The sequence below is a fragment of the Platalea leucorodia genome, assembly GCF_965183815.1.
Source record: "Platalea leucorodia genome assembly, chromosome: 10".
Classification (NCBI taxonomy): domain Eukaryota; kingdom Metazoa; phylum Chordata; class Aves; order Pelecaniformes; family Threskiornithidae; genus Platalea; species Platalea leucorodia.
The window spans coordinates 21995192-22019183 of record NC_138832.1 but is presented as its reverse complement, the minus strand read 5'-3'; the positions used below and the strand labels follow the sequence as shown (position 1 = coordinate 22019183).

The window sequence follows — 23992 nt, the reverse complement described above, 5'->3', positions numbered from 1 at the left end:
GCGTCTTTTATGTAAGGAATGAAGCAGGTTTTTAAAAGGACAGTATTAAGAGTTTTGCGTTTAGGTTTTAAGGTACATACTTTATCCCAAAGCTGAATACTATTTCTAAAACTACTCTTGGCAAGAAAATATATTACAAAAACTTAGTCTGAGTAGAAGACTCAGACTAAAAGAAACTTTAAGAGGTCATATTTAGTAATTATCCTCATTACAGCATCAGAACTTCAATTTAGCCAGATCATTTGTTTCAGAAAAGTCTCTGAGAATAGTGAAACAGGGGTTTGTTTGGTGATTATGAATTAGGTCAGCAAGGGAGATGAATGTTCGATGGCTAATACAGGCGAACACAGCTGCATTTAGGCTATTTTGCCTCCAGCTGCAATGAAACGAATAAATGTCCATGTTGCTAATTCTACTAAGGCCCATAATGGGGACAAAAATGAAGAAAGGTGGTTCTTAAAGTGATTTAACTGGTCTAATTTAATCATGACTGTGGTCTTTAGGTTGTACCTTTGCCCAGAGGAAAGATAGAATTGAATGATAATGTGCTGGGCCTCTGGCAGGCATTGGCTTTCCCTTTTGGAAACTGCAGTAATTGTGTTTGATGTATCATCAGTTGGGAGCAAATTAAATTGAGGATATTTGTACCATCTGATGTGAAAGGTTAGTACCAAATCAGGACGTCTCTGGATCACCAAAATGTACAGAAGAGAGGAAAAAGAGCTTCTTTAATGTTTGTCATATATCAAATTTTGAAACTGAGTTTTGTTCTGTGAAGTCTGATGCACTTTATTGCTCGTAACAAGTTAACAGCCTGTGCCTAAGATGCCTAGAAATACTGGACTCCTTTCACTGCTACTTAAATCTGTGGGCTTTTTCCAAAGAGTGTTTTCTTCTATCCTTGTAGCCTAAGGGTAATTACTACTAACTGCAGAATTGTACATGTGATTAGAATTTTTTATGTGTGTTGTTTTGCTTTTGGGATTGAATTGGGTTAGTTGTTGTAATTCAAGAGAGTTTGGCTCTGGAAGTTTCATTAAATGCGTTGATGCTGTCTGAATGTCATAAGTAAAAGTGGATAGAGAGACTTTTAAAGGATTCTGAAACTGGTGGGGAAAAAAAAAAATCTGTTCTTTCTAACCATGTTGTTGCAAAGATGAGCAGAAGTTACTTTATGGTGGCTATTGGTATGGCTTTACTCTTCCAGGTGAGTAGCGATGGATAAAATTACACTGGACAAGTATTACTAATATATGCAAGTACAAGCTATTTCTAGTCTCACACAGGGTATAAGATCTTATCTCTTAGTATTTCAGTTTGCTAAATCGTTTTGTTTGTTTTTTTTCTCTTGCAAGGTATCTCTAGAGGATAAGAATGCAGTCGTCATTTATGACTCAAAACTGCAGACTCCAGCAACGCTGCAGGAAGCAATATACGACATGGGATTCGATGCTACGTTACCTGATTCAAACCCACAACCTGTTTTACCTGACACTATTTTTCTTGCAATTCCTGCTCAGTCAGCTCTGACGTCTAAACAGATTTGTAGTACACTACTAAAGAACAAAGGTATTGTGGATGTTAAAATGTCCTCCGATCAAAAAACTGCAGTGGTGACTTTCATTTCTTCCATTATAAATGGCAAGCAGATTATCCAAATGGTCCCAGGAGTAGATTTAAAAATCTCAGCACCAGAGGTAACACCTGGAACTTGCGAAGATTCCACCTGGTCTCAAGCAAGTAGCGTTGTGCTGCGCCTGAAAGTAGAGGGGATGACCTGTCATTCCTGCACCAGCACCATTGAGGGGAAGGTTGGCAAATTGCAAGGAATTCAGCGGATTAAAGGTAAAACCTTAGTGTATTTTTATGTCAATTGAAGCTGACCGTGCTGTTGTCTGATGGCATTGTGGAGATATCTTGGCTTTAGATTAGATAGCTTAGTGTGACAGTTACTTTCTGTGATACCAGGTATTTATTTACATGTTTAACTTGGACTGGAAGTGAAGAAAGGGGCCCAAATTGTGGTGAGGCTGTTGCTGTTACATGTGTGACAGTATGGAGTGGTTTGTATTCTGGTAGGGAGCATGGAGTAGTCATGTTCCACAATTTTATTACCAGTTACAGAAATCTCTAATACCAGATGTCTTCTTTTGTATTGTAATTAATATTAGTTTATATGTTCTGTCAATTAAAAATTAATATTGGCATATATGTGATTGTATCTAAAAGGCAAGGGAAAATTAGCTGTATAAATAGCTTTGGCATAAATGTATTGCCACAGACCCCTGATAAAAGGATAAATTTAGTAAGAAATAGTAATGCCATTTGTGAAAGTCCTGGGGAAAGAGGAAAAAAATTGAGGAAAAGAAGAGTTGAAAATTGTTGTAGTACTAGACAAAAAATAGTTGAAGAACTAAATTGTTTGATATTTACCAAACCAGTTAAATCTCCTTTCCATTGCAGTTACATTTCTGAGCATTTAAAGCATTCTTGGAAAGCTTTGACAAGATTTGTTGCTCTTAGGGCAACGTGCTTATTATGCTTAGGGGAGTAATGCACACTTACTTTTATTTATTAATTTTCAGTGTCCCTGGACAATCAGGAAGCTGTTGTTGTCTACCAGCCTCATCTAATTACAGCAGAAGAAATAAAACATCAAATTGAAGCTGCGGGTTTCACAGCATCTTTCAAAAAGCAGCCTAGACCCCTCAAGCTCAGTGCTATTGACCTGGAAAGGTTGAGGAATACTCAGACCAAAGGCTCTGAGACAGCACTGAAAGAAGACTCGAATGTGAATGATACAAAGACAGTTGTCTTCAGAATTGATGGCATGCACTGCAATTCATGTGTCCTCAATATTCAGAGTACCATATCAGCACTCCCATCAGTAACAAGTGTAGTTGTTTCATTAGAGAAGAAATCTGCTGTTATAAACTATAACCCAAACTTAATTAGCGTAGACATACTGAGAAAAGCCATAGAGGCAGTGTCTCCAGAGACATTTAAAGTCAGCCCTCCTGATGAATGTGAAAATGTAGCACTTTTCCCCATGCTGGCATCTCCACTGAAGTCTCCTCATCCAGCTTTGAAGGATGCCAGCCAGCCACTTACTCAAGTTGTTGTGATAAATATCGAGGGAATGACTTGCAACTCTTGTGTGCAGTCCATTGAGGGAGTCATATCCCAAAAGGCAGGTGTAAAATCTATTCGTGTCTCTCTCACAAATCGTAGTGGGACTATAGAATACGACCCTCTGCAAACATGCCCAGAAGACTTGCGATCCTCAATAGAGGATATGGGATTTGATGCATCTGTATCAGGTAATGACACATTAAACTTTTAAACTGAAAAGGATTGTGCAGTTCTGTTTAGCATTTGGTACCACCCAGGATGAAATTTAGCAGTTGACATATACTTTGTGCTTGCCAAGAGAAGCTTTATATCTTCACTGTCAGTGAGATAATATAAGTATATGTGCGCTTCCTTTAATACATCAGATTAAAAATGATTGAGGTATCTGGAAATGTAAATATGTCTGATAAATACTGATGTTCAAATGGTGCTCCACTTTGCTACTGTATAATATTCATGGCATGAATATGGAATTGGAGCTTTGGTAGCTGCGAAAAATATTACAGATTGCTGCGCAGAAGTTTCTTTAATAGCGAATTATCAAAGACTTGTCTCCTGTGGAGTAACTAGTGAAGGGATATTTAACCAGGCTCAGGCGTGACTGAGGAGACAAGAATCTGAAGAGTGTGGACATGAGTGAGGGAAGTTAAAATGATGCTGTTGTGAGTTAACCCTGGTAGGCAGCTGAGCACCACCCAGCCACTCGCTCACTCCCCCACGGTGGGATGGGGAAGAGAAGGGTAAAAGAGTGAAAACTTGTGGATTGAGATAAAGGTGGTTTAATAGGTAAAGCCAAAGTTGCATGTGCAAGCAAAGCAAGGAATTAATTCGTTACTTCTCATCGGCAGGCAGATGTTTAGCCATCTGCAGGAAAGCAGGGTTTCATTATGCGTAGCAGTTACTTGGGCAGACAAACGCCATCACTCTGAATGTCCTCCCCTTCCTCCTTCTTCCCCCAGCTTTATGTGCCGAGCATGACGCCATACGGTGTGGGATGTCCCTGGGGTCACTGGGGTCAGCTGTCCCAGCCGTGTCCCCTCCCGGCTCCTTGTGCCCCCCAGCCTCCTCGCTGGTGGGGTGGGGCAAGAGGCAGAAAAGGCCTTGACTCTGTGTCAGTGCTGCTCAGCAACAACTAAAACATCAATGTGTTCCCACCGCTGTTTGGTCACAGATCCAAAAGACAGCACCATATGAGCTACTATGAAGAAAATTAACCCTGTCCCAGCCAAAACCAGTACAGATGCTTACAGTGATGACTGGTACACTAAAAGTAATTGCACAGTGGGAGCAGATGGCTAGATAGTAGAATGCAGAAGACTTACAGTGAGAATATAGGAGAATATTAATAGGAAGAGAGGCTTCCTGCAGGGACAGGGAAGCTCTGTTTCTTGATTCAGTAAGATTACATTTTGAGAAATACAGTATGTGAGCTATTTTCTGACAATAACTGAAGAAGTGGTCAGGTGCTCCCATTTAATTCCTTTTGTACTGCTCCTGCCTAAGCATAGCATCTCCTGAATTGCTGTAAGAAGCATTTGTCTGTAGTTTGAGAGCCCTTCTCTAAGGTCAAGAACACTGACTTTGGTTACAAAACATGCGCTTGCTTACAAATTCAGCTTTGTGCCCCAGGTAAAGTCAATAAAATTGTGTGTAAAACTAAGGTTGCAATGCAGAGGTTTAGCTTACAGCCTACAGAAGAGGACAAAGGATGTGCAACGGAACAGACAAATACAATGAGGAAAGGCAAAAGGAAAAATAGTAGCAAAACAGTAAGTTACTCAGTGGCCTGACCCTTTGTCTTGTTTTCTTTTGCTTACTCTTGACAGATGGATGAATCTGATTGACAAAACATGTACAATTACCATTTTTTGGTCTAAATGTACAGCAACGTGTATTTATGGCTGGTGTAGTACCAGCTCATACCTCACTGCAGTGGCTATTCATAATGTCATGAATTGCAATCTCCTTTTCAGCAAAGGCAGAACTACCTATGGGAATAGCTCAGCCCTCGCCTGAAGTGCAGCTGGAATCTCACAAAACCGAGCCTTCCTCCAAAGTGTCACCAACCCACCTTGCTAGACAGGAGGCAAAGACTATATCAAAGTGCTATGTCCAAGTCACAGGAATGACATGTGCTTCATGTGTAGCCAACATTGAGAGAAATTTGAGACGAGAAGACGGTAAGATAAATGTCAGTGTAATCTGTTAAATTTCTAAGCGCTTCTTTTAGGGAATCCATCTCGCTTTTGTGCAGCATTTTTAATGTGGGGGTTGTCAAGAGGAGGACCATTGCTGGTGTGTTTCAGGGGTGAGAACATAGTCTGCTCGCTGTCGGTTCATGGGATGAAAACAATGTCCTTCTTGCTGCTTTGTGGGCACGCTGGCTAGAGACTGCCTTTGCAAAAGCAGAAGTTGGAGTGCTCCAAAGAGAATATAGGGATCAAACACAGATCCTTTTGAAACTAAACCAAATCTTTTTTGCTAGAGGGACGTGCCCACATCTGCAGCTTAAAGGCAGAAGTATACGTGCCTGTATTAGAAAGGGAGCTATTAGAGAGGGACAGTATTAATATAGATTAAAGAGACATAAGTTCATTTTAGCTCTGCGAGTCAGGACAACTATGTCTATCTTCTGACAGTGTGATGATTATATTTGCAGGAACAAATAGTCGCATGACTATGATGTAATGAAGAGTCATTAATGTAGACTGTTTAATTATTGTAATGAAGATGGATGTGTTCCAAGTTAACCTGGAATTTAATTTTTTCACCCTAGAAAATGGATTAATCTAAATCCTTTTCACTTAGTGTACAGTAGGATTGCACAGTTAGATCTACCCTTTCTCATACATGTTCTTTCTTGAAGAAAAGGCTTTTAGAAGTGCTAAATGCAGATCAGAAAAGTATGCAGAACTGTATTTTAGAAGAACTTCTTTTAAGTAAAAATAGATCATCTTTTCATATAGCATAGGTTGAATGGTTGTAACTGTTAAAAATATGCCACTCGTGTGGAGTAACACTTTCATCTGTCACACCTACACTTAGATGCTTTTGTTGCATCGTTGATGTATCTTCCAAAAACGATGACGTTTTTCTTTAGGTGTACCTACAATCCATATTGTAGCTTTCTCAATTTCAATAAATTGCTATCATGCCATCATGTTACCGTAAATGCAATGCTTTTCTTAAACATGATCTGCCATTCACACGTTTTGTTTTCTAGGAATACATTCAATACTTGTTGCCCTAATGGCCGGAAAGGCAGAAGTAAGGTATAATCCTGCTGTCATACACCCTTCAGCTATTGCAGAGCTCATCCGGGAACTGGGATTTGGAGCTACCGTGATGGAAAACTGTGGTGAAGGAGATGGAATTCTGGAACTTGTTGTAAGCTAGTAATTAAAACCAACCACTCCCGTCGTTATTACTTTTATCTATTAGATGTGCTTGCATAAGCGTTTACTTCCTAAAGTGTTAATCATATAATAGAATTTAATTTACAAAAAATAAAGTCTAAGAGTACATCAGGTATGTATCACAAACTATATCTTGTCCTGCAAACTGTGCTGGCTCACTGCTACGCTGAAGTCGGAGAAATATTGCTCTGAGCTTGAAGAGCTTTAGCAGAGCTTTAGCAGACCTTAATAACCTTGTCTCTATGCTGTGCTTCCTCTATAGTGCTCTCATCCTTAACTAGAGAGCTCCATCTCAGTGCTTCAAACCCCAGAAATATGCAATAAGTAATTCAGGATAGTCATAAGCACTTTTTCTTTTCCTACTTTTTAAGATGCATTTACTGAGGAACCTGTGGTTTTGATAACAGGAAGGAACCTTTATTTTACAGGTGAGAGGAATGACATGTGCTTCTTGCGTACACAAAATAGAATCGACCCTCATGAAGACGAATGGTGTTTTATACTGCTCGGTAGCTCTTGCAACCAACAAAGCACACATTAAATACGATCCTGAGATTATAGGTCCTCGAGATGTTATGCAAGTGATAAAGGTAAGTTTCATGAAGGCACCAAGTTTCATAAAATATCCAGTGTCCTTTGAAGAGCTACATACCCCAGAAACAGAAGAGAAGGGAAGACTATTAAAGGAAAGAAAGCCGTCTCTCCCATCTGCTATCTTCTCAGCGTCTGCTGGCTCAAAAGCAATGCTCTATTATGACTTTGCCTAAGTATTTAAACAGAAATACTAGGAACGCCAGGGTGTGGTAGAGTTGAAGATACCGACTATAGGTTTGCAGAAAAAAAAAAAAAAGCACATCCATGAGTACTGTAGCAGGAGAGAGGTGAAATAAGTTTCTTGGCTTTCTCCCTCAATTTCTCTAGTCCTGTGCTTCAGGCATAATCATTTTGGAAAGCCACATTTTAGAATAGCATTTTAATGTTCTAGAAAGGTTGATTTCTACATCAGATTGCTTTTCTTTCTTTGCAAGGTAACTAAAAATTAGTAAAAATCATATCAAAAATGTTAATAAAGTAAATCAAGTGTAAGGCTGGTGCCATCTGGCAGTAACTTTATACACAAAGTGTGTAAGTGTAAAGTAACTTTATGCACAAAGTGTCTTTAAAAATCAACTGTTCTTTTTTTAATTATTATGCTTTTTTCCTTAGGATTTAGGTTTCACTACTTCGTTAGTCAAAAAAGATAGGTCTGCTAGTCATCTAGATCACAAACAGGAAATAAGGCAGTAAGTATTCCTGAACATACTTGGATTCTATAAACATCTTTGATTCTTCTTTTTTAATCAACAGTAAAGTTATGTTTTGGGGTTTTTTTGTGTGACTGTGCAGACTTGCTAGCTAAAATGTTATCCAGCACGTGACTGCAAAACCAATTTTTTTCTTCTTTTTTTAAATCTGAGGTGGAAAAGGTCTTTTGTTGTGAGTCTCGTGTTCTGTATTCCTGTCATGGGGCTGATGATTTACATGATGGTTATGGACAGTCGGCTTTCAGATGCGCACGCACATCACAACATGAGCAGTGAGGAAATGGAGGCCCTTCACTCCTCCATGGTCCTGGAGTACCAGCTCCTACCAGGATTGTCTGTTATGAATTTTCTGTCGTTTTTACTCTGTGTCCCTGTACAGGTAAGTGGGCATATGCCAACTCCTAGTTTATTTGGCTTAAGCACTCAAAATGGAAGGCGATGAAGAAATTAAATTTGAGAAGTGACTGTAATTGTGCTGATTCAAAACGTTTTTGAGGTTATGTGCTTCTGCTGTTGCCACAATAAGTGGTGCTAGGGACCGTTACGGACAGGCCAGTCAGTGTAGAGGTGCTGTGCAGCCGGGCAGCATCTGAGGCGGCCTGCCTAGCTGCGCTGGTGGGCGCGGGGAGGAGCTGGTGGAACTGCGTGGAGGTGAGGAGACCCGAGAGTGCTGCGGCAGAGATCATAGCCCTCGGCTAGAGCTGGGATTTTGTTCAGGAAGAGATGGAGAAGGCAAACACCACACGTAAAATGGGTGTCTCCTTCTCTTATGGAAATGCTGCTGCTGTGTGTGACAAATGCGTGCATAAAATACAACTGATGCTCTTATTACAGGTGTTTGGAGGCTGGCACTTCTATATACAGGCGTACAAAGCACTGAAGCACAAAACTGCAAATATGGACGTGCTCATTGTTTTGGCAACCTCCATTGCATTTGTCTACTCGTTTGTTATTCTTCTAGTTGCCATGGCTGAGAAAGCAAAAGTAAACCCTGTAACTTTCTTTGACACGCCTCCTATGCTGTTTGTGTTCATCTCATTGGGCCGGTGGCTAGAGCATGTTGCAAAGGTAAGGAAAATAAAAGCCCATGATATCGACAAGCTGCAAGACACTAAGAATCATTTCAGAATGTTGTATACCTTTAAAAAAAAAATCCCATGAAAAAGCTTTGTTAGATTCTCTTAACCTTCTTTGTTGTAAAATCATCTTTAGTAACTGAACTAGTAAAAAAATGAAATGACTTAATGTAAGTCTGTTTGCAGAAAGTATTTTCTTAATAGGGTAAATTGCAACATATGCAGTTGTCATTTACCCAGCAATTTTTTTCAATAGCATAGTCAGAAAAATATGAAAATTATTATTCTAGGGTAAAACATCAGAAGCACTGGCAAGACTAATTTCATTACAAGCTACTGAAGCTACTATTGTTACCTTGGGCCCTGATAACGTTCTTTTAAGGTATCTTGCTTTGTCATTTGCTTTTTCTGTTGTTCCTTTTCTTGTTGCTAATATGCTTAATTCACAGACAAATGTTACCGTTCTATAGAACTATGAAGCAAATAACTTCAGATTTGCTGGCAGATTTGCCAGATATAAATGTTAAAATGCAGAAAAATTAACACTGCTCTGATATGTTTCATTGGAATCTTGCTCATTTTTGCTGTGATAAGAAAATTAGTGGATTTTTCTCAGCTGGCAAGTAAATAAAATTATGATAAAATAATCATAGGGCTCTTTAAAATGGCCTTTCTTCTGACAATTTTTGTATACGTTAACAATGTTAATGAATGGAGTTATGCTTTGTGTATAGTGACAACTCCTTTTGCCTGGGTAACTTCAGCTAACAGTCTCTTATTAAAACCACTATACGTCATTCTAGTGAAGAGCAAGTTGATGTCGAACTGGTTCAACGAGGTGACATTGTCAAAGTGATCCCAGGAGGCAAATTCCCCGTGGATGGTCGTGTTATTGAAGGACACTCTATGGTAGATGAATCTCTTATCACGGGTAAGCATTTGCTTTTTGCAAGTGTAAAGACGTTTTCCTTTAAACGAGTCTGAAGAAGGGAGATTGAAGCTGATGTTACCTTCACTCTTCTAATTTCATGTTAGGAGTTGGTAGCTACTACTGAAAAATATACTTCAGTATCTGTTGTTGACCTTTCCTTAGGCGAAGCGATGCCTGTGACTAAAAAACCTGGCAATACAGTTATTGCAGGTTCTATTAATCAGAATGGATCACTACTGATTTCGGCAACCCATGTTGGAGCTGATACAACTCTTTCCCAGATTGTTAAACTTGTGGAGGAGGCCCAGACCTCAAAGGTAGAGTATTATCAAGTTAAGCATTTGGGTTTTGTCTTATCGTTTAGGCATCAGCATACAAAATCATTTAGAAGAGTGGTTAAGATTTTTTAGATTTGAATTGCAGTTGCATAATGAAGTATCTTGCTGAATAAGGACTTTGATACGGTCTACTGTTCCAAGTCTCATCGTCTTATTAAGTAACTATGTAATTATAAAATGTGGTACGCCAAATGTGCTGCAAACAGAAGCTGTGATTATATCTATGTCTGAAGGCATAGAAGAGAGTAAGCGTAATGTTGCTGGAGCTGACGTGTTTCTCCTTCCTAGGCTCCTATCCAGCAATTTGCAGACAAACTTAGTGGCTACTTCGTTCCTTCTATTGTGGCTGTCTCTGTGGTTACCCTTTTTGCCTGGATTATAATTGGATTTGTGGATTTTGAAATAGTAGAAAAGTACTTTCTGGTAAGTAAGTCTCCTTAAACACCTTCTGAAATATTAAAAAACTAGTTAGCCTGCAAGTCTGTTAGACTGCAATGGTTCCCTTTCTGAATTATCCTTGCAGGCAGTTACTGACTATAGATATTTTATTGTTATTGTTATTATACTTTTCATATATTTTTACACTGTATCACTCCTACATTTATACTTAAAGAGAATTTGTAGTAATTAGTGAACTCCTGAAAGTTAGTATTAGGGAAAAAAAAAAAGTTAATTAAAAATAAAAGTAAATACTAATCATCAAAATTTCTCTGTGGGGAAAAGAAGTTCCCACACAAGCTCCAATTCTGCATCTGGTTTTGTTAGCATAGCTCTGTGTAAATTCATTTTGAAATCAGTGGAATTCATCGTCATCACAGATGCCAGAGGAGGATCAGGATCCTAACTTGTAGCTTAGGGTTGCTTAGATCACAGGTTTCTTGGTTCATGGCTATTTCTGATTAGAATTTATTAGTTTCCAGGAAAGCAATCTTCATATCCTCTTTCTTTGTTATTGTACATATTGCTAATAGAGTATCTTTTATTGCATTACAGAGTATAAGAGTTTTCATAGCACGTGGTAACTTATTTAGGAAAATGTCCTATAAATAAAACAGATCATGGGTATATGCAGTATAGAACAGAACTTAGTCATTAATTTAGTCATTAATCGTAGCTTTGCATAATGTGTCTGTGCTTACTTTTAAATTTTAATACTTTAGCTTTTATATTTGCAGATTTTTTAACGGCAAAGGCAATGTGTAGTTGACTACATTGTTTCTATTGTTCAATTTCTTCTATTACTAAAATAAACTTCTGTCACTAGGGTTACAATAAGAGCATTTCTTCAGCCGAAGTGATAATCCGCTTTGCTTTCCAAGCCTCCATCACAGTCTTGTGTATTGCATGCCCCTGTTCTCTGGGATTAGCCACCCCGACAGCTGTGATGGTTGGTACTGGAGTAGGAGCTCAGAACGGCATACTGATCAAAGGAGGAGAGCCGCTAGAGATGGCACATAAGGTAAGAAATGTGGGTTATCGTTACAAGAACTTTAAAGGCTGGGATTGGCGGCATTTTGCCAATTGCTGCCTGAGCAGATCGTTACGTGTACATCAGTACATGTTAGTAAGCGATGCATGATCGGTACATGTTTGTAAATTCGGTGGTTTTCTGAGGAAGCTATACGCTAAAGCTTTGCTCATTGAATGAGGTCTTCCTGTTTTGCTGCAGGTAAAGGTGGTTGTATTTGACAAGACAGGTACTATCACTCATGGGACTCCAGAAGTGACGCAGGTGAAGTTTCTAGTGGAGGGTAACCAACTACCACATAATAAAATGCTGGCGATAGTGGGGACTGCAGAGAGTAATAGCGAGCATCCTCTTGGAGTAGCAATAACAAAATACTGCAAAAAGGTAAGTTATTTATACAGCAAAAGAGTAGGTTGTGTTATGGAAGAACCTCTCTTGCAGTACTTACTACGTATGAATAGTCTTGAGTTATTTAGAAAGTAACTGATGTATTCCATTGGGAAAGCTGAAAATTGTGGAGCCACGTAAATCACTTAATACCGTATTAGATGTACTGGATACTCAAACTTATTAAGTTTTGATGATTGATTGAATATTTCTCCGCTCCTGTTAGCGTTAGTTTGACTGCACTTTATTTTGTGGGGTTTGTAAATGCAGCATGCTTTTATATATTTAAAAATTTTCTCAGTTTGCATCCTTTTTCTTTAGGAACTGGACTCGGAAACTCTTGGGACATGTACAGATTTTCAGGTAGTTCCAGGCTGCGGCATTAGTTGTAAAGTCACCAATATTGAAGCATTACTCTACAGGAAAAATAAAATGGTTGAAGAAAACAATATAAAAAATGTGACACTTGTGAAAATTGAGGAAAATATGGACGAATCGGTGCAGCCTGCTTTGATTATTGATGCTGGACTACCAAGTAAGCTAACTCTGGTTTATAGAATAAAATGGATAATTTTTGCTTTTGTGTCTTTAGGATCCTTAAGAATGAGGTCACTTTTTTCTGCCCTGGAGAACTGGGTTCATCAAGGCACACGTGAAATAGTTGGTCATTAGTTTATTTCATGCTCACACATCACTCGGGACATTTTGATTAAATGCAATTTGAAGTTGTGTTGAATATGGGGCGGGAAAATCATAGAAGAATCGTCTTTCACCTCTCTCTGTGTTTACTTTTGCTTCATCCCAAGTTACCATTTGCTAGCCAAAATTATGTGTATTTGCGTAACTGACTGGTTTTCAATCAAGAACAGCTCATTGTTAGATCTTTCAATTATATTGGGCTGTACATATAAATTAGAAGCATTGAGAAAGGGACTTGGTCCTTTACTGTCCTTTGACCTGTGATTCTTGGTCCACTGATGTGGTAACTACCCATTACTGGAGAAATGTTAGTGTCTGTCTTGTCAAGAACACGTGAAAAGATTGGTAGGGCAGAAAGTGTTGAGGAAGACTTTCTTTCTGTTTGGATTCTCTGTAATGGTATTTCAGTGCATACTGGGAGAACCTGGTTAGGGTTAGCTGGAGGGAAGCTTCCTGGTTATCCATGTGATGGTAGGATTGTATTTTCTTCCTTCAGCTACTATGACTTCTCAAAAATACTCTGTTCTCATTGGGAACCGGGAATGGATGAACAGAAATGGCCTCCTTGTTAAAAATGAAGTTGATAAAGCCATGACGGAACATGAGCGGAGAGGGCGCACAGCAGTTCTAGCAGCTGTTGATGGTAAGTTCAATGCTGTCTTTTTTTATTCAGAGGTTGATTTGTCACTATTTAAATAGAAATTAATAAGTAGTAATGTCATAGCAGTTATACTGAAGCAGCGTAATGGGATGAAGAGAGATCATTAGCTAGTTTTATAACACTTCTCATTTGAGAGAGACCTCTCCCTGCCTTTCTTAGTTGACAGGAGACTTGGACACAATGCAAAGACTTCAAAGAGAGCAAAGGGGAAGAAAGGAGAAAAAAAGCATTTCTTTTGTTGTTGGACAGTCCATGCTCTGTATTGCCTTAAACATTGCTGCCCTGATATCTGTTCTCATTCTGCTTTTTACAGTCAATATTAACTGTTTCTGGAATTGGTCTTACTGGGGAAAAAAGTTATGGTTTTTTCGTAAAGCAATAAAGACCTTTATTACAAACACACTCTTTCTTTCTGTTCTTTTAGGAGTGCTTTGTGGCTTGATAGCTATCGCTGATACTGTGAAACCAGAAGCTGAGCTGGCAGTCTACACTTTGAAGAGTATGGGATTAGAAGTTGTCCTAATGACTGGTGACAACAGCAAAACAGCAAGATCTATTGCCTCTCAGGTAAGCTGTTACACGTGTGCGTGCGTTTGAAGCTTGCTGCGACCCACTTACAGGAAGCACGTTGTGTCATGTTGATACTGCTTGTGGCTGGCATAGAACTGGTCTGTTGTGAAAAATGGTAATGTAAACAAATCCAGAATAAGGGGGGAACAAAAGAAGCCTTTTTGAATGGAAGCAGCATCAACTTTGAATTCAAAGCTATTTTCAAAGCAGATGGGTTTGGTCTTTAGCTCATGAGTGATAACATGGGTTTCAGCCTTCCTCGTCACATTATTAAAGGCAGAAGCTTTGATAACTAGTAGAAAAGCTGCAAGATGGTTTTGTACTTTCTCTCTCGTTAGGTTGGCATCACCAAAGTGTTTGCAGAGGTTCTTCCCTCCCACAAAGTAGCCAAAGTGAAACAGTTACAAGACGAAGGAAGACGGGTGGCCATGGTTGGAGATGGTATCAATGACTCCCCAGCTCTTGCTATGGCCAATGTGGGAATTGCTATTGGCACGGGTACTGATGTAGCCATTGAGGCAGCTGATGTGGTTCTAATTAGGGTAAGAAATAAGAGTGCTTCATTAAAATGAGATGATAAGAGGGGTTAGAAGGCCCAGCATGTCTTGAATGATTCAGACCACTGCTGAGGTGTAGAACCTTCATAAGGCAGGAGAACTGGAGCAGAGAAGAGCTTGTCTTCATCCTGTTTGTTTAGTGTAGTGGTAATTATCCTATGAAGGAAACTTCCCCATTTTCTGGGTACTACAAATTTGGGGGTAATTGAAGTTTGAGAGCGAACCAAGGAGGAAAATGTGACCTGACCTTTGGCAAACATAAATTATCTTTCAGGAACATACCACTGTACCGCCAAGGTTTTAGTCACTTCTTCCTACATATCAACAACACCTTGACAGAAACTGTGGTCAGTGTCTAGAGCTGTACTGTGTGGTGCTGTTTACATTATTTGGGTTATGATGACATCTGGAATAAGGTTGGCGCTGATTGTATGGGCTCTATGCGGGCAAACTAGGGCAACCTACAGCGTACTTCCTACACGTAGCCTGTTACAGCCAGTTATGGTAGTTAGCTTTAAAATAGGAGTATGATCACACTACATGTATGGGGTTTTTTTCTCTCTCTGACTTCTCCAATAAACATATTAACTTGCAGGATGACTTGATGGATGTGGTAGCAAGTATAGATTTATCGAGGAAAACTGTGAAAAGGATCCGGATCAACTTTGTCTTTGCTCTAATTTATAATCTCATTGGAGTTCCCATAGCTGCTGGTATGTGGATGTTTCCCTGCAGTAATAAGATTGTGCTTAGTGAGTAGAAGATGGCGGTGATTTACTAGTGTGTGGAAGGGTATCCGTTTTCTTTATTTCTGACTGTCAGTAAGTGCAGAGTTCTCTGCAGTGGTATATTTGTGAGCTGTCCTCCTCCTGCATTGTGGCTATTATGGATATGCTCGGCACATCAAAATAACCTTAAGATAAAAGCTTTATTGAATGAGCCTGATCCTGTGAACAAACAGTTTACTGCAAGGCAGGCAAGACATGGCTAACTCTGAATTTCAGGCTGCATAAGCGACACATCTGGCTGTATTTACCTGTAGGTTCTAGTTGAGATAGAACACAAATATTTATGTATTAAATATATTTGTTATTTAACACTAAACTAAAATGCTATTATTAACATACTGAAATATGACAAAAATTAGACAGTCCATGTGAAATTGTATATGTTAATATTGAATAATGTTGTGTTCCTGCTCTGAACTTATTGCTGGTTTATTTTTGTAGGCGTCTTCCTGCCCATTGGTTTGGTTTTGCAGCCCTGGATGGGATCTGCAGCAATGGCTGCCTCCTCTGTTTCTGTTGTGCTTTCTTCTTTGCTGTTAAAGATGTGAGTATGAACAGTTTTGTAGTTTGTAACCTGGATTTGAAGCTCAGGTCTTTCACTTTGAATGGCAGAAAATAAGTGTGGGACTATGACAGATTTCAAAGCTCTTTGGTTCAGGCAGGTCTGCGTTTAGCAGCAATTGGTTTTGTTCTTGCTTGAGAAGAGGAGTCAGTTGGTCCAAAGTGCTTCAGACAGTAGTGTTTAAAAATGTCATTTCTAATGTGAAGAGAAATGTACAAATCAGAATTGTGTTTGGCGTGGAAAATTCCTTAGTGGCCTTTGTATATTTGTGAGAAATCTCGTCGGGACGTGCTGGCTTCTGAGACAGTGCAGCTGTAAACACCGCGCTGACACTGAGGATTGTTGCAGTGAACCAAGCTGCTGCGTTTGTCATCGCATTATTGTTCCTTACCCTGCAGTGAGGAGTAGTGTAGCACTGTGGTGGGAACGGTATCTTTCGCTGTTCAGCGAACACATGAGGTTTCAGAAGAAGGAGAGTAGAAGAGTTGGTGAACGATAGCTCCAGCGGTCCACTCTCAGTAGATGCGTTTTGCCAATATGTTTTGCAGATGCTTAGCATCACCGACGCAGTTAAATACCGAGCGATGCGTGTCAGCTTTACCTGTTCTGCATCCTGGCCACAAAGCACTGAGTTAGCTTCTGGTTGCATAGGAGCCTTGCAAAATCTGAAACTTTCATCACTGTATAATCGATCAAATTATAAAATATCTCTGGCTTGTGCATGATCATAGCATGCAGGCTAGTTTCTGTCCATATTTTAGTGCGCTGTACTTCAACCTGAGCTGTACTGTCATCTTTTGTTTTTTCCTTCCTTAGGTACCAGAAACCAAGTTCTGAAAAACTCGAGTTCCGAGCCCGTGGCCAAATGAGGCACAAGAGTCCGTCAGAAATCAGTGTTCACATTGGAATTGATGAGACTGGGACAGGCTCTCCTAAACTGAGCTTAATGGATCGAATCATCAATTACAGTAGAGCCTCTATAAATTCCCTCTTTTCAGACAAGCGTTCTGTGAACAGCATAGTTCTTAATGAACCAGACAAGCATTCACTTTTGGTGGGGGATTTTGGAGAAGATGATGACACGGCATTATGAAAGACTTGCCCCTCCCAACCCTGCTAAGCATAAAAAAAAAAAAAAAAAAAAGTGAAGCAAAATGAAAAGACAACCAAAACAGCTGTCTAGAAGTCTGTGCATGTACTCATCATTTCTGGAGGTCTCTTCAGATGTATTTCTTCTTTAATGTAGAAAGCTAGTTTATTTGCAGTTTATTTCCAGGGTCTCTCTCTTTTTTTTTTTTTTTTTTTTTTTTTTTTTTTAAATAGACTTACCAAACAAAGTGGTGCAGGGGCTGTTAATGCTTGCGAACAGGACTGTGTTACCGTTCCATAAAGCTTGCAGTATAGATTTGGATTTTTTTTTTTTTTTTCCCCAAAATGTCAAAATACAGTCGAGGAAACTAAGGAACCAGAAACTTATTTCCCAGCCTTAAAACAGGCTACTTTATGCATAGTCAAGTTTAGTACTGTGTTAAAAAATTATAAGTTACTGCATCTGCAAAATACTGCAGGTTCTGGGTTTGCAGATAGATAGATGTGCCTTACTTCAAAACTTCCAGGACCCCTCTTGTTTCCATAGCCTGCCTTCTACCAGAAAGAGTTTCTTTCAAATGCCTTTTCTTTTTACAGACATCTGGTTCCAGCTTTTCACACTCCTAGCTTCAAATCGCCTCGCCATTTGTGATTTGGATTCCCCCGAGGCAGAGATAACGGAGAGGTTTTGGGATTGCTTTCTAACGTCATACCCACATTTAACTCTCTACATCCATGCCCCAGTACACTCCGACTACTAAGATTGTCTGCTTGAAGGTTGAACGGGTTGGGAGGTTTGCTTATTCCCAGCCTCTCCTAAGCCAAAAACTCCTGCAACATACAAATATGATATGAATGTGATGTGGTATTAGCAGAAATGTTTAGCTTTTAGGAAGGCAGCAATGTAGTTTGTGCTCGCTACCAGTATCTAATAGCACTCCTTAAACAAACCAGAATAGTTTGAATGGTGTCACGCAGACTACCTGTAAAATCTTTACGGTTCAGTCTTTGCAGATATCTAACACCATCAAAGAACTTATTGTGTGTCGGGTACTGCACTAACATCAGCTGCTTGTAGAGATAAGTGTCTGTGTACCAGGAATGGTCCAGAATCCACTCCGTAGGCTGATCCAGACCTCCTTTGCTGGGGATGTTCAGATCCAGACTTTGTGAATTAAGACAATCCTCATTTGTTACTGCACTGAAATATTAAAACACAGGTTTTGGTCATTAAATCGTTAATATTAAAAATATTCTCAATGAGAAATAAAGGTGTTCATCACCCATTAGCTAGCTACCTGTTTGTTACTTAATAAACTTTGCTCTTTAAGTCCTCTGCTGAGACAGCTATCTAAAGCAATCACTAGGTTCGATAATGTTGAATTATATTACAAAATACAGTCCATGGTGTAAACATGTAATTCCAGTCTCTGCTTGTGGAGGAGAAATATTCAGTTTGGAGTACGGTAGAGAGATCTGTGTAATGGTCTCGTTTTTAACTTGAAGTCTGATGTCAGTGCATAGAGTGCGTATGTAAAAAGTCGTAAGTGAGTAACTTTTGCATTTTATTCGAGAACTACCAGAAAAATAGCAGTGTATGAAAACAGAAGAGTTGTGCTATGGAATATGTTGCTAGTAAATCAGTATACTTGTTATATTGCAGTGAGGAGAACAACATCATTTGTTGCTGCCACTAGTTTAAGAAACAAAGTATTTCTGTTGCAGGATTTAGGTTCTTAATATCGCTACATGAATATAGATTATTTTTTTAAATTAGGTTGTAGCTATATTTATATATTGTAGCGTTAAGAAATGCTGAGATACGTTTCTGCAAAGCCATTCCATAAGATGTTGTTCTCAGTTTGCAGTAGCAAAGCTGTTTCTTACAAAGCCGATAGTTGCCGAAAAACTGTTTGATCGTGTTATGATGGTGTTTTAGTGCTTCACGACCATGCAAACTGTTTCCAAAGATTTAAGTTGTCTCGTTTATCCACGCTCATTCTCGGTGTTGTTCTTGGCGAGATTCTGCAGATGAAAGGGAAGTATTCTGCATATTTTTGTCAGGATTGTGCTGATGGGTGGTCTTAATTTTGCCGTGAAAAGGCAGATCCTAGCATGCTTTCGGATGGGAGTTTCACTACTGCAGGTGCTGGTCCAGCTCCTGGTTATGGTGTATATGGTACGTAAATGACAGACATCATGCTCTTACTGCAGGAAATAGAGTAGTAATTTAGGGTTATATTCCTGATTGGTAGATAAAGCAGAATGAAGAATTTGTTAAATTATTTCCGAATATATTTTCAGAGCATTTTGGCTTCGACCTTTTATTGTCCAAATTGTCCGTAGGTTGAATGCTTACAGTGGAATGCTGGCTTTATCACCAACTTTTTCCCAATACAGATGTTTTTCTAGGCTTTTCCATGTTCTGTGAAACCCAGCATTTGTTCCAGTTACAGCAAAATCAGGCAACTTTTCAAAACCAGGGTACTTGCTGAGGTGCAGAGATGATTATCGGGGAATAAGGAACAGGAAAGTGCTGGCTGAGAGGGAGTGGGGTAGCAGCTTGTAATTACAGTCAGGATCAAACTCGAGAGAGAGGAAATAACTAAGCTGAAGACCAATGTTAGCTCCAGAATGAACGGGTATAAGGTGGTTGTGACAAATCTAGGCTTGAACTGAGATGAAGCTTTTTAACTCTAACAGCTATTCGGTTCTGAGACAGCTTCTGTTAGAGCAAATGGCTGTCATGTTTCTGAAAGAGGCGTCTATAAAATGATGCCAGCAAAAGCAGCGGTCAGGACTTACTGACCCAAGAAGTCCCTTTCGATCCGGTTTTCCTCTCTGGGAAAATCTGTCTGGACTCGTCTTTTGAACTTGAATTAGTACACAGTGCATTTGAGTAACGTATAGCTGATCAAGAAATTCAGAGTCTGGATCTTTGAAAATAGGTTGTCTGTCCAACACCTTCCCCCCCCCCCCCAAAGTGTGATAATGACTTACAGTGTGTTTAACTCGTGATTAAAATATTATATAAGGTGCTTTATGTTGAAGAACCAAAATATTTTTCAGTTTGAATGTACAGTGCAAGTGAAATGATGTGCAAGCTAAATGTTTTCCCAAATGTAAATGTTTTAATATGTAAATATGTTATTCCTGTTGGAGACAGTTGGGATTCAGGAATTTAAAATATCGCTTTGAAACACAGAGTTACAAACGAAATTGTATTACTAGTTTGTCTATTTTATTGTTTTCTGTAACTAGCTATTTATAAAACCTGTGCTCTATTTAAAAAAACAAAGTACATATGCTCAAGGCTTTAAAAATTGCTCTTTGAATCTTACCAATAAACTTTTAAAAGAGTAGACACTTGAAATTTTATACGAAAAAGAATGTGAAGCTAAAAAAACACCATGGAAGCAAGCAAGCATTTTTATTTATTAAAAACTATGTTTATTTTTTGCTTAGAACTTCCAATGAAATGTTTTAAACTTGAGATTTTTTTTTATTCAATTTTGCTATGAAGACTGGAGAAATGAATGCTGTTGAGGCATGTTAATTAAGTGCTGTTGCATTTCTTTACATCTAGAAACATGTAGTCTCACACTTCCTCTTCTTTTAAGACTGTGCCTCCATCATTATAATGGCAATTATAAGCTATGTAATAAAAATATAACATCCGAAGACTGTTTTAAATCATGTTCTATGATCGCCTTTAAATATTTCTTTTGCTGACTTAACAGATTCTACTGCCAGCTGCGCAAAATTTCTCCCCGCTCTTTCCTCCGCGCTGTTCAATTAAAAGGCCAAACGTGGCGCCTGGGGGACGCGATGATGCTGGGTCGCCCTGCGGCAGGTCGAAATGGGCTCCTACAGGATGGAGGTTCTGAGAGCAGCTTTGCGTGCCATGTGCGCTTCATCTTCCCCAAGTAAGAGCGCTCTGGGTGAAACGGGAAGGGTGAAGCACTGCTGCTTTTTGCTTGTTCGGCAAAAGGCTGAGGATCAGGCTTTCTGCTGTGTGTTTCCAGCTCTGCTAAACTGCGTGGCCTCGAGCAAGATGCTCGGCCTACGTGAAACTGTAGGGCTGTTGGCAAGTTGGGAAATTGTGGAGTAATCATCATGTAAAGAGCATCGCTGTATTACGGAATCGTGGCATAGCTGAGGGTGGAAGAGACTTGCTGGAGGTCATGCAGTCGAAACCTGTCGAAGCTGGTGAGCTACAGCTGGTCACCCAGGACTGAGATTTTTAGTATCTCCACAACCTCTTTGGGCAGTCTGTTCCAGTGGCCAACCACCCTTACACTAAAAAAGTGTTTTCTTACGTTAGGATGAAATTTCCCGTGTTTCAGTTCGTGCCCATTGCCTCTTGTTCTTTCACTGGTGCTAGTGAGAAGAGTCTGGCTGAAGCGCAGTGGTTTATGCAGTCGCTCCGTCTCCCAAGCATGAAGTGGTGGGGAAAATCCAGTGTGAGTGCTCCTGTGTTCCTCTCATGGAGATGGCTGGGCTTCCATCCCCAAAATGATCAAATTGAGTCGAAACCTAGCACAAATCTCCTGCCAAAGCCTAGAGATACTATCCTGAACTGTGTTTGAAGCAGTGAGGAGCAGTAACAGGAGATCCCCTCCGTGGCTCCCCGGCTGACCTTGCAGAGCAGGGCCTGGCTGCCTGACTGGTCCCCAGGCTGTGGTCTCGGATGGCCAGCGCATCTCCAGGGGGTTTTCTACCTTCACTTTGTCAGGATGGAAAAAAGGTGTGAAGCCTGAACAGGTCTTATATTTTTGAGTTTTCTAGAAGCATCTCTCAAGCATTTTAAGTAAACGATGACTGAATGCTCCAGTAGTCCTCTGAGCTGGTTTTCCTATTTTCATTTAAAAAATGAAATTGCCCTGAAAACTGCCCTGTCCAAACCACTTCTTGTTCCCAGTGTTTGCCAGGCTGCCTCTCCACCATGCCTTATGCCTGTTTGCAGGTAGATTGGCCAGGCTGGCTTCTGGAGTTTTGTGGTGCTATTTTTATTGTATCGCCTTTTTGATTTTTCTGGATTGCCCGGGCCAGGGTCCTGCAAAGATCTGCTCTCTCCCTGTGACCCCAGCTCCTCTCTGCCTAGAGTGGAGCTGGTCTCACTGGGGGATGGTGCGGAGGCTTTCAGTGTGATGCTGCGTGATGAAGACCTCGCTGCTTGGCCGCAGCTGGATGGGCAGATGCTGCCGCGCCGGGGAGCAGGCTGGGAGAGAGAATCCATGAGGCCGCGCTGCCGGGGAGCGTGAATGAGGCCAGCTCTAAATGAGCGAGGCGTGGGAGATCCCCTGGGCTGTCCAGACATGTTTGGTGACTGCTAATTTTAGGCAGAATGAGTCTTTGTTTTCATTAGTTCTGCTGTTGTGTAGACTTAAGTTTGCATCCAAGTTTTTCCAAGATGAAGAATTTTGCTTTCGATTAAGACACAACCCTGTAATTTCATCATCTCAGACTGACTCTCATTGGCCTACTATGCCCCAGCAAGTGTGGAAACCTACAGTTTTTAGCACTTGTGGTTTTAAAAATACAGGCTTGTTGCACAGAAATAGTAACCAAAACATTTAGGTTTGTTTAATTTAGGCTTTTAGTTATTTGGGTTAAGAGAGTGTGTGAACCTTCTTGTTTCAAATTGAACAGGCTGTTTTAGCTATGACTGAATTTAAAAAAAAAAAATAAAACAAAAATCCGCTAGAACTTTATTTTTGCATATCTATCCAGCTACAGTTTTGCAGCAGATTGTTTAGTGAAGTGGATCAAAAGCACCTTGGTCCGCAGCCTCAGGCTTCCGTCACTGTGCACGGGATGGATACAATACTTGCCATGCAACTTGTGTAAGGGAGGTTTGCCTACAGCCTTAGTCAGTCTCCCCAGGTACAAAATGCATCTCAGCCTCAGTTAGGGAAGATCAAACGTTTGTTTTCTAAGACCTTTTGGTTTTCAGCAGCTTTATAGTCAGAAGGCTAAAGTGGAATAAAATAGGCTGTATCAGTGAAAGTGTGTTTTGAGATCTGGAAAATCTTTATCTTTTGAGTCTCATAGAAAGCAGCTCACTTTCACGAGTCAGCGCGGACTGGCCAGCCTAGCTGCAGTGTCCCGGTAAGGTACCACGCGCCAGCAAACCAGGCCTTCGTACCTGCTGCACAGAACGCAGCCATATGCCCAGGTTACCTGGTATCACTGGTGGTGGTAAGTATCTTCCATAATTGAAAGTCTTTTGGCTAACACACAACAGAATTTCCCTTATAAATTGCACTTCCCAGATTCTGGCATCTTGGCAAGAGAAATACCGAAGTCAAGTAAGTTACCCTGCTGTGAAGCTGCACCACCTCTCTGAACAGAAAACTCGCCAGATTAACACATCTGACTCTTAAGATTATCTCAGTTGAAGGTTCCGTAGTTTTAGGAAAGATCACTGGAGGACCCTGATCTGGATTCATTGAAATATCTTACTTATAACAACCTATATTTAAAAAACAAACAAACAAAAAACCCAAAACCGAAAGCCTCAGATGCTCGTTAAGTAGCCAGGAGTCCCCAGATCCTGTGCCAAATGTTCTTGGGAACAAAAACCTCTGCATTCATCTGGCCAATGTGCATCATCTGTGATTCAAGTAACACCAAGTTTAACAGATACAGAATTAGAAATTATTAAGACTCTCTTGGAATTTGAAAATGCCTCTCCTTCCCTGAAATCTGACAAGTCAATGATGTTTCCAAAGTGAAAAACTTTGAGTTATCACAGAGTAAATTCTGTTGCAAGCCACTGATGTCAGGTTTACATTAGCTCATACAGGTGTTTACTACAGCAGCCTCTCACCTGCGTCTCATCCCTTGGTGGCAGCAAGCACCTGTGAGAGTGGTGAGCAGAGCTCTCGCATTCAATATTACTGGTTTTGGGGGGGAAAAAAAAAAGGTTAAATTATTTGGATCAAATATAGGTTCATTTTACCCTGTATGAAATCAGTGGAACAAATATCAACTTCTAGGGCTCTGATGGAA

At 40.0% G+C, this 23992-nt stretch overlaps 1 protein-coding gene across 4 annotated transcripts in view; it reads left to right on the top strand.

The window, feature by feature from the left end:
• ATP7A (ATPase copper transporting alpha) overlaps positions 1–20600 on the top strand; it is a 31642-nt gene extending 11042 nt beyond the window's left edge. For 2 of the 4 annotated variants that reach the window (XM_082323118.1, XM_082323119.1), the window contains exons 3-23: positions 1356–1845; positions 2586–3320; positions 5106–5312; positions 6356–6519; positions 6977–7138; positions 7755–7831; positions 8006–8231; positions 8687–8920; positions 9219–9310; positions 9732–9859; positions 10022–10176; positions 10486–10620; positions 11462–11656; positions 11867–12049; positions 12374–12587; positions 13248–13394; positions 13837–13979; positions 14321–14524; positions 15135–15252; positions 15769–15871; positions 16706–20600. In XM_082323118.1, the coding sequence (XP_082179244.1) occupies positions 1356–1845; positions 2586–3320; positions 5106–5312; positions 6356–6519; positions 6977–7138; positions 7755–7831; positions 8006–8231; positions 8687–8920; positions 9219–9310; positions 9732–9859; positions 10022–10176; positions 10486–10620; positions 11462–11656; positions 11867–12049; positions 12374–12587; positions 13248–13394; positions 13837–13979; positions 14321–14524; positions 15135–15252; positions 15769–15871; positions 16706–16982 (4389 nt within the window). In that variant the 3' untranslated portion in view covers positions 16983–20600. The remainder of the gene's footprint in view (positions 1–1355; positions 1846–2585; positions 3321–5105; positions 5313–6355; positions 6520–6976; positions 7139–7754; positions 7832–8005; positions 8232–8686; positions 8921–9218; positions 9311–9731; positions 9860–10021; positions 10177–10485; positions 10621–11461; positions 11657–11866; positions 12050–12373; positions 12588–13247; positions 13395–13836; positions 13980–14320; positions 14525–15134; positions 15253–15768; positions 15872–16705) is intronic. The other 2 variants (XM_082323120.1, XM_082323121.1) reach the window with 2 other exon arrangements.
• Positions 20601–23992: the final 3392 nt, after the last annotated feature.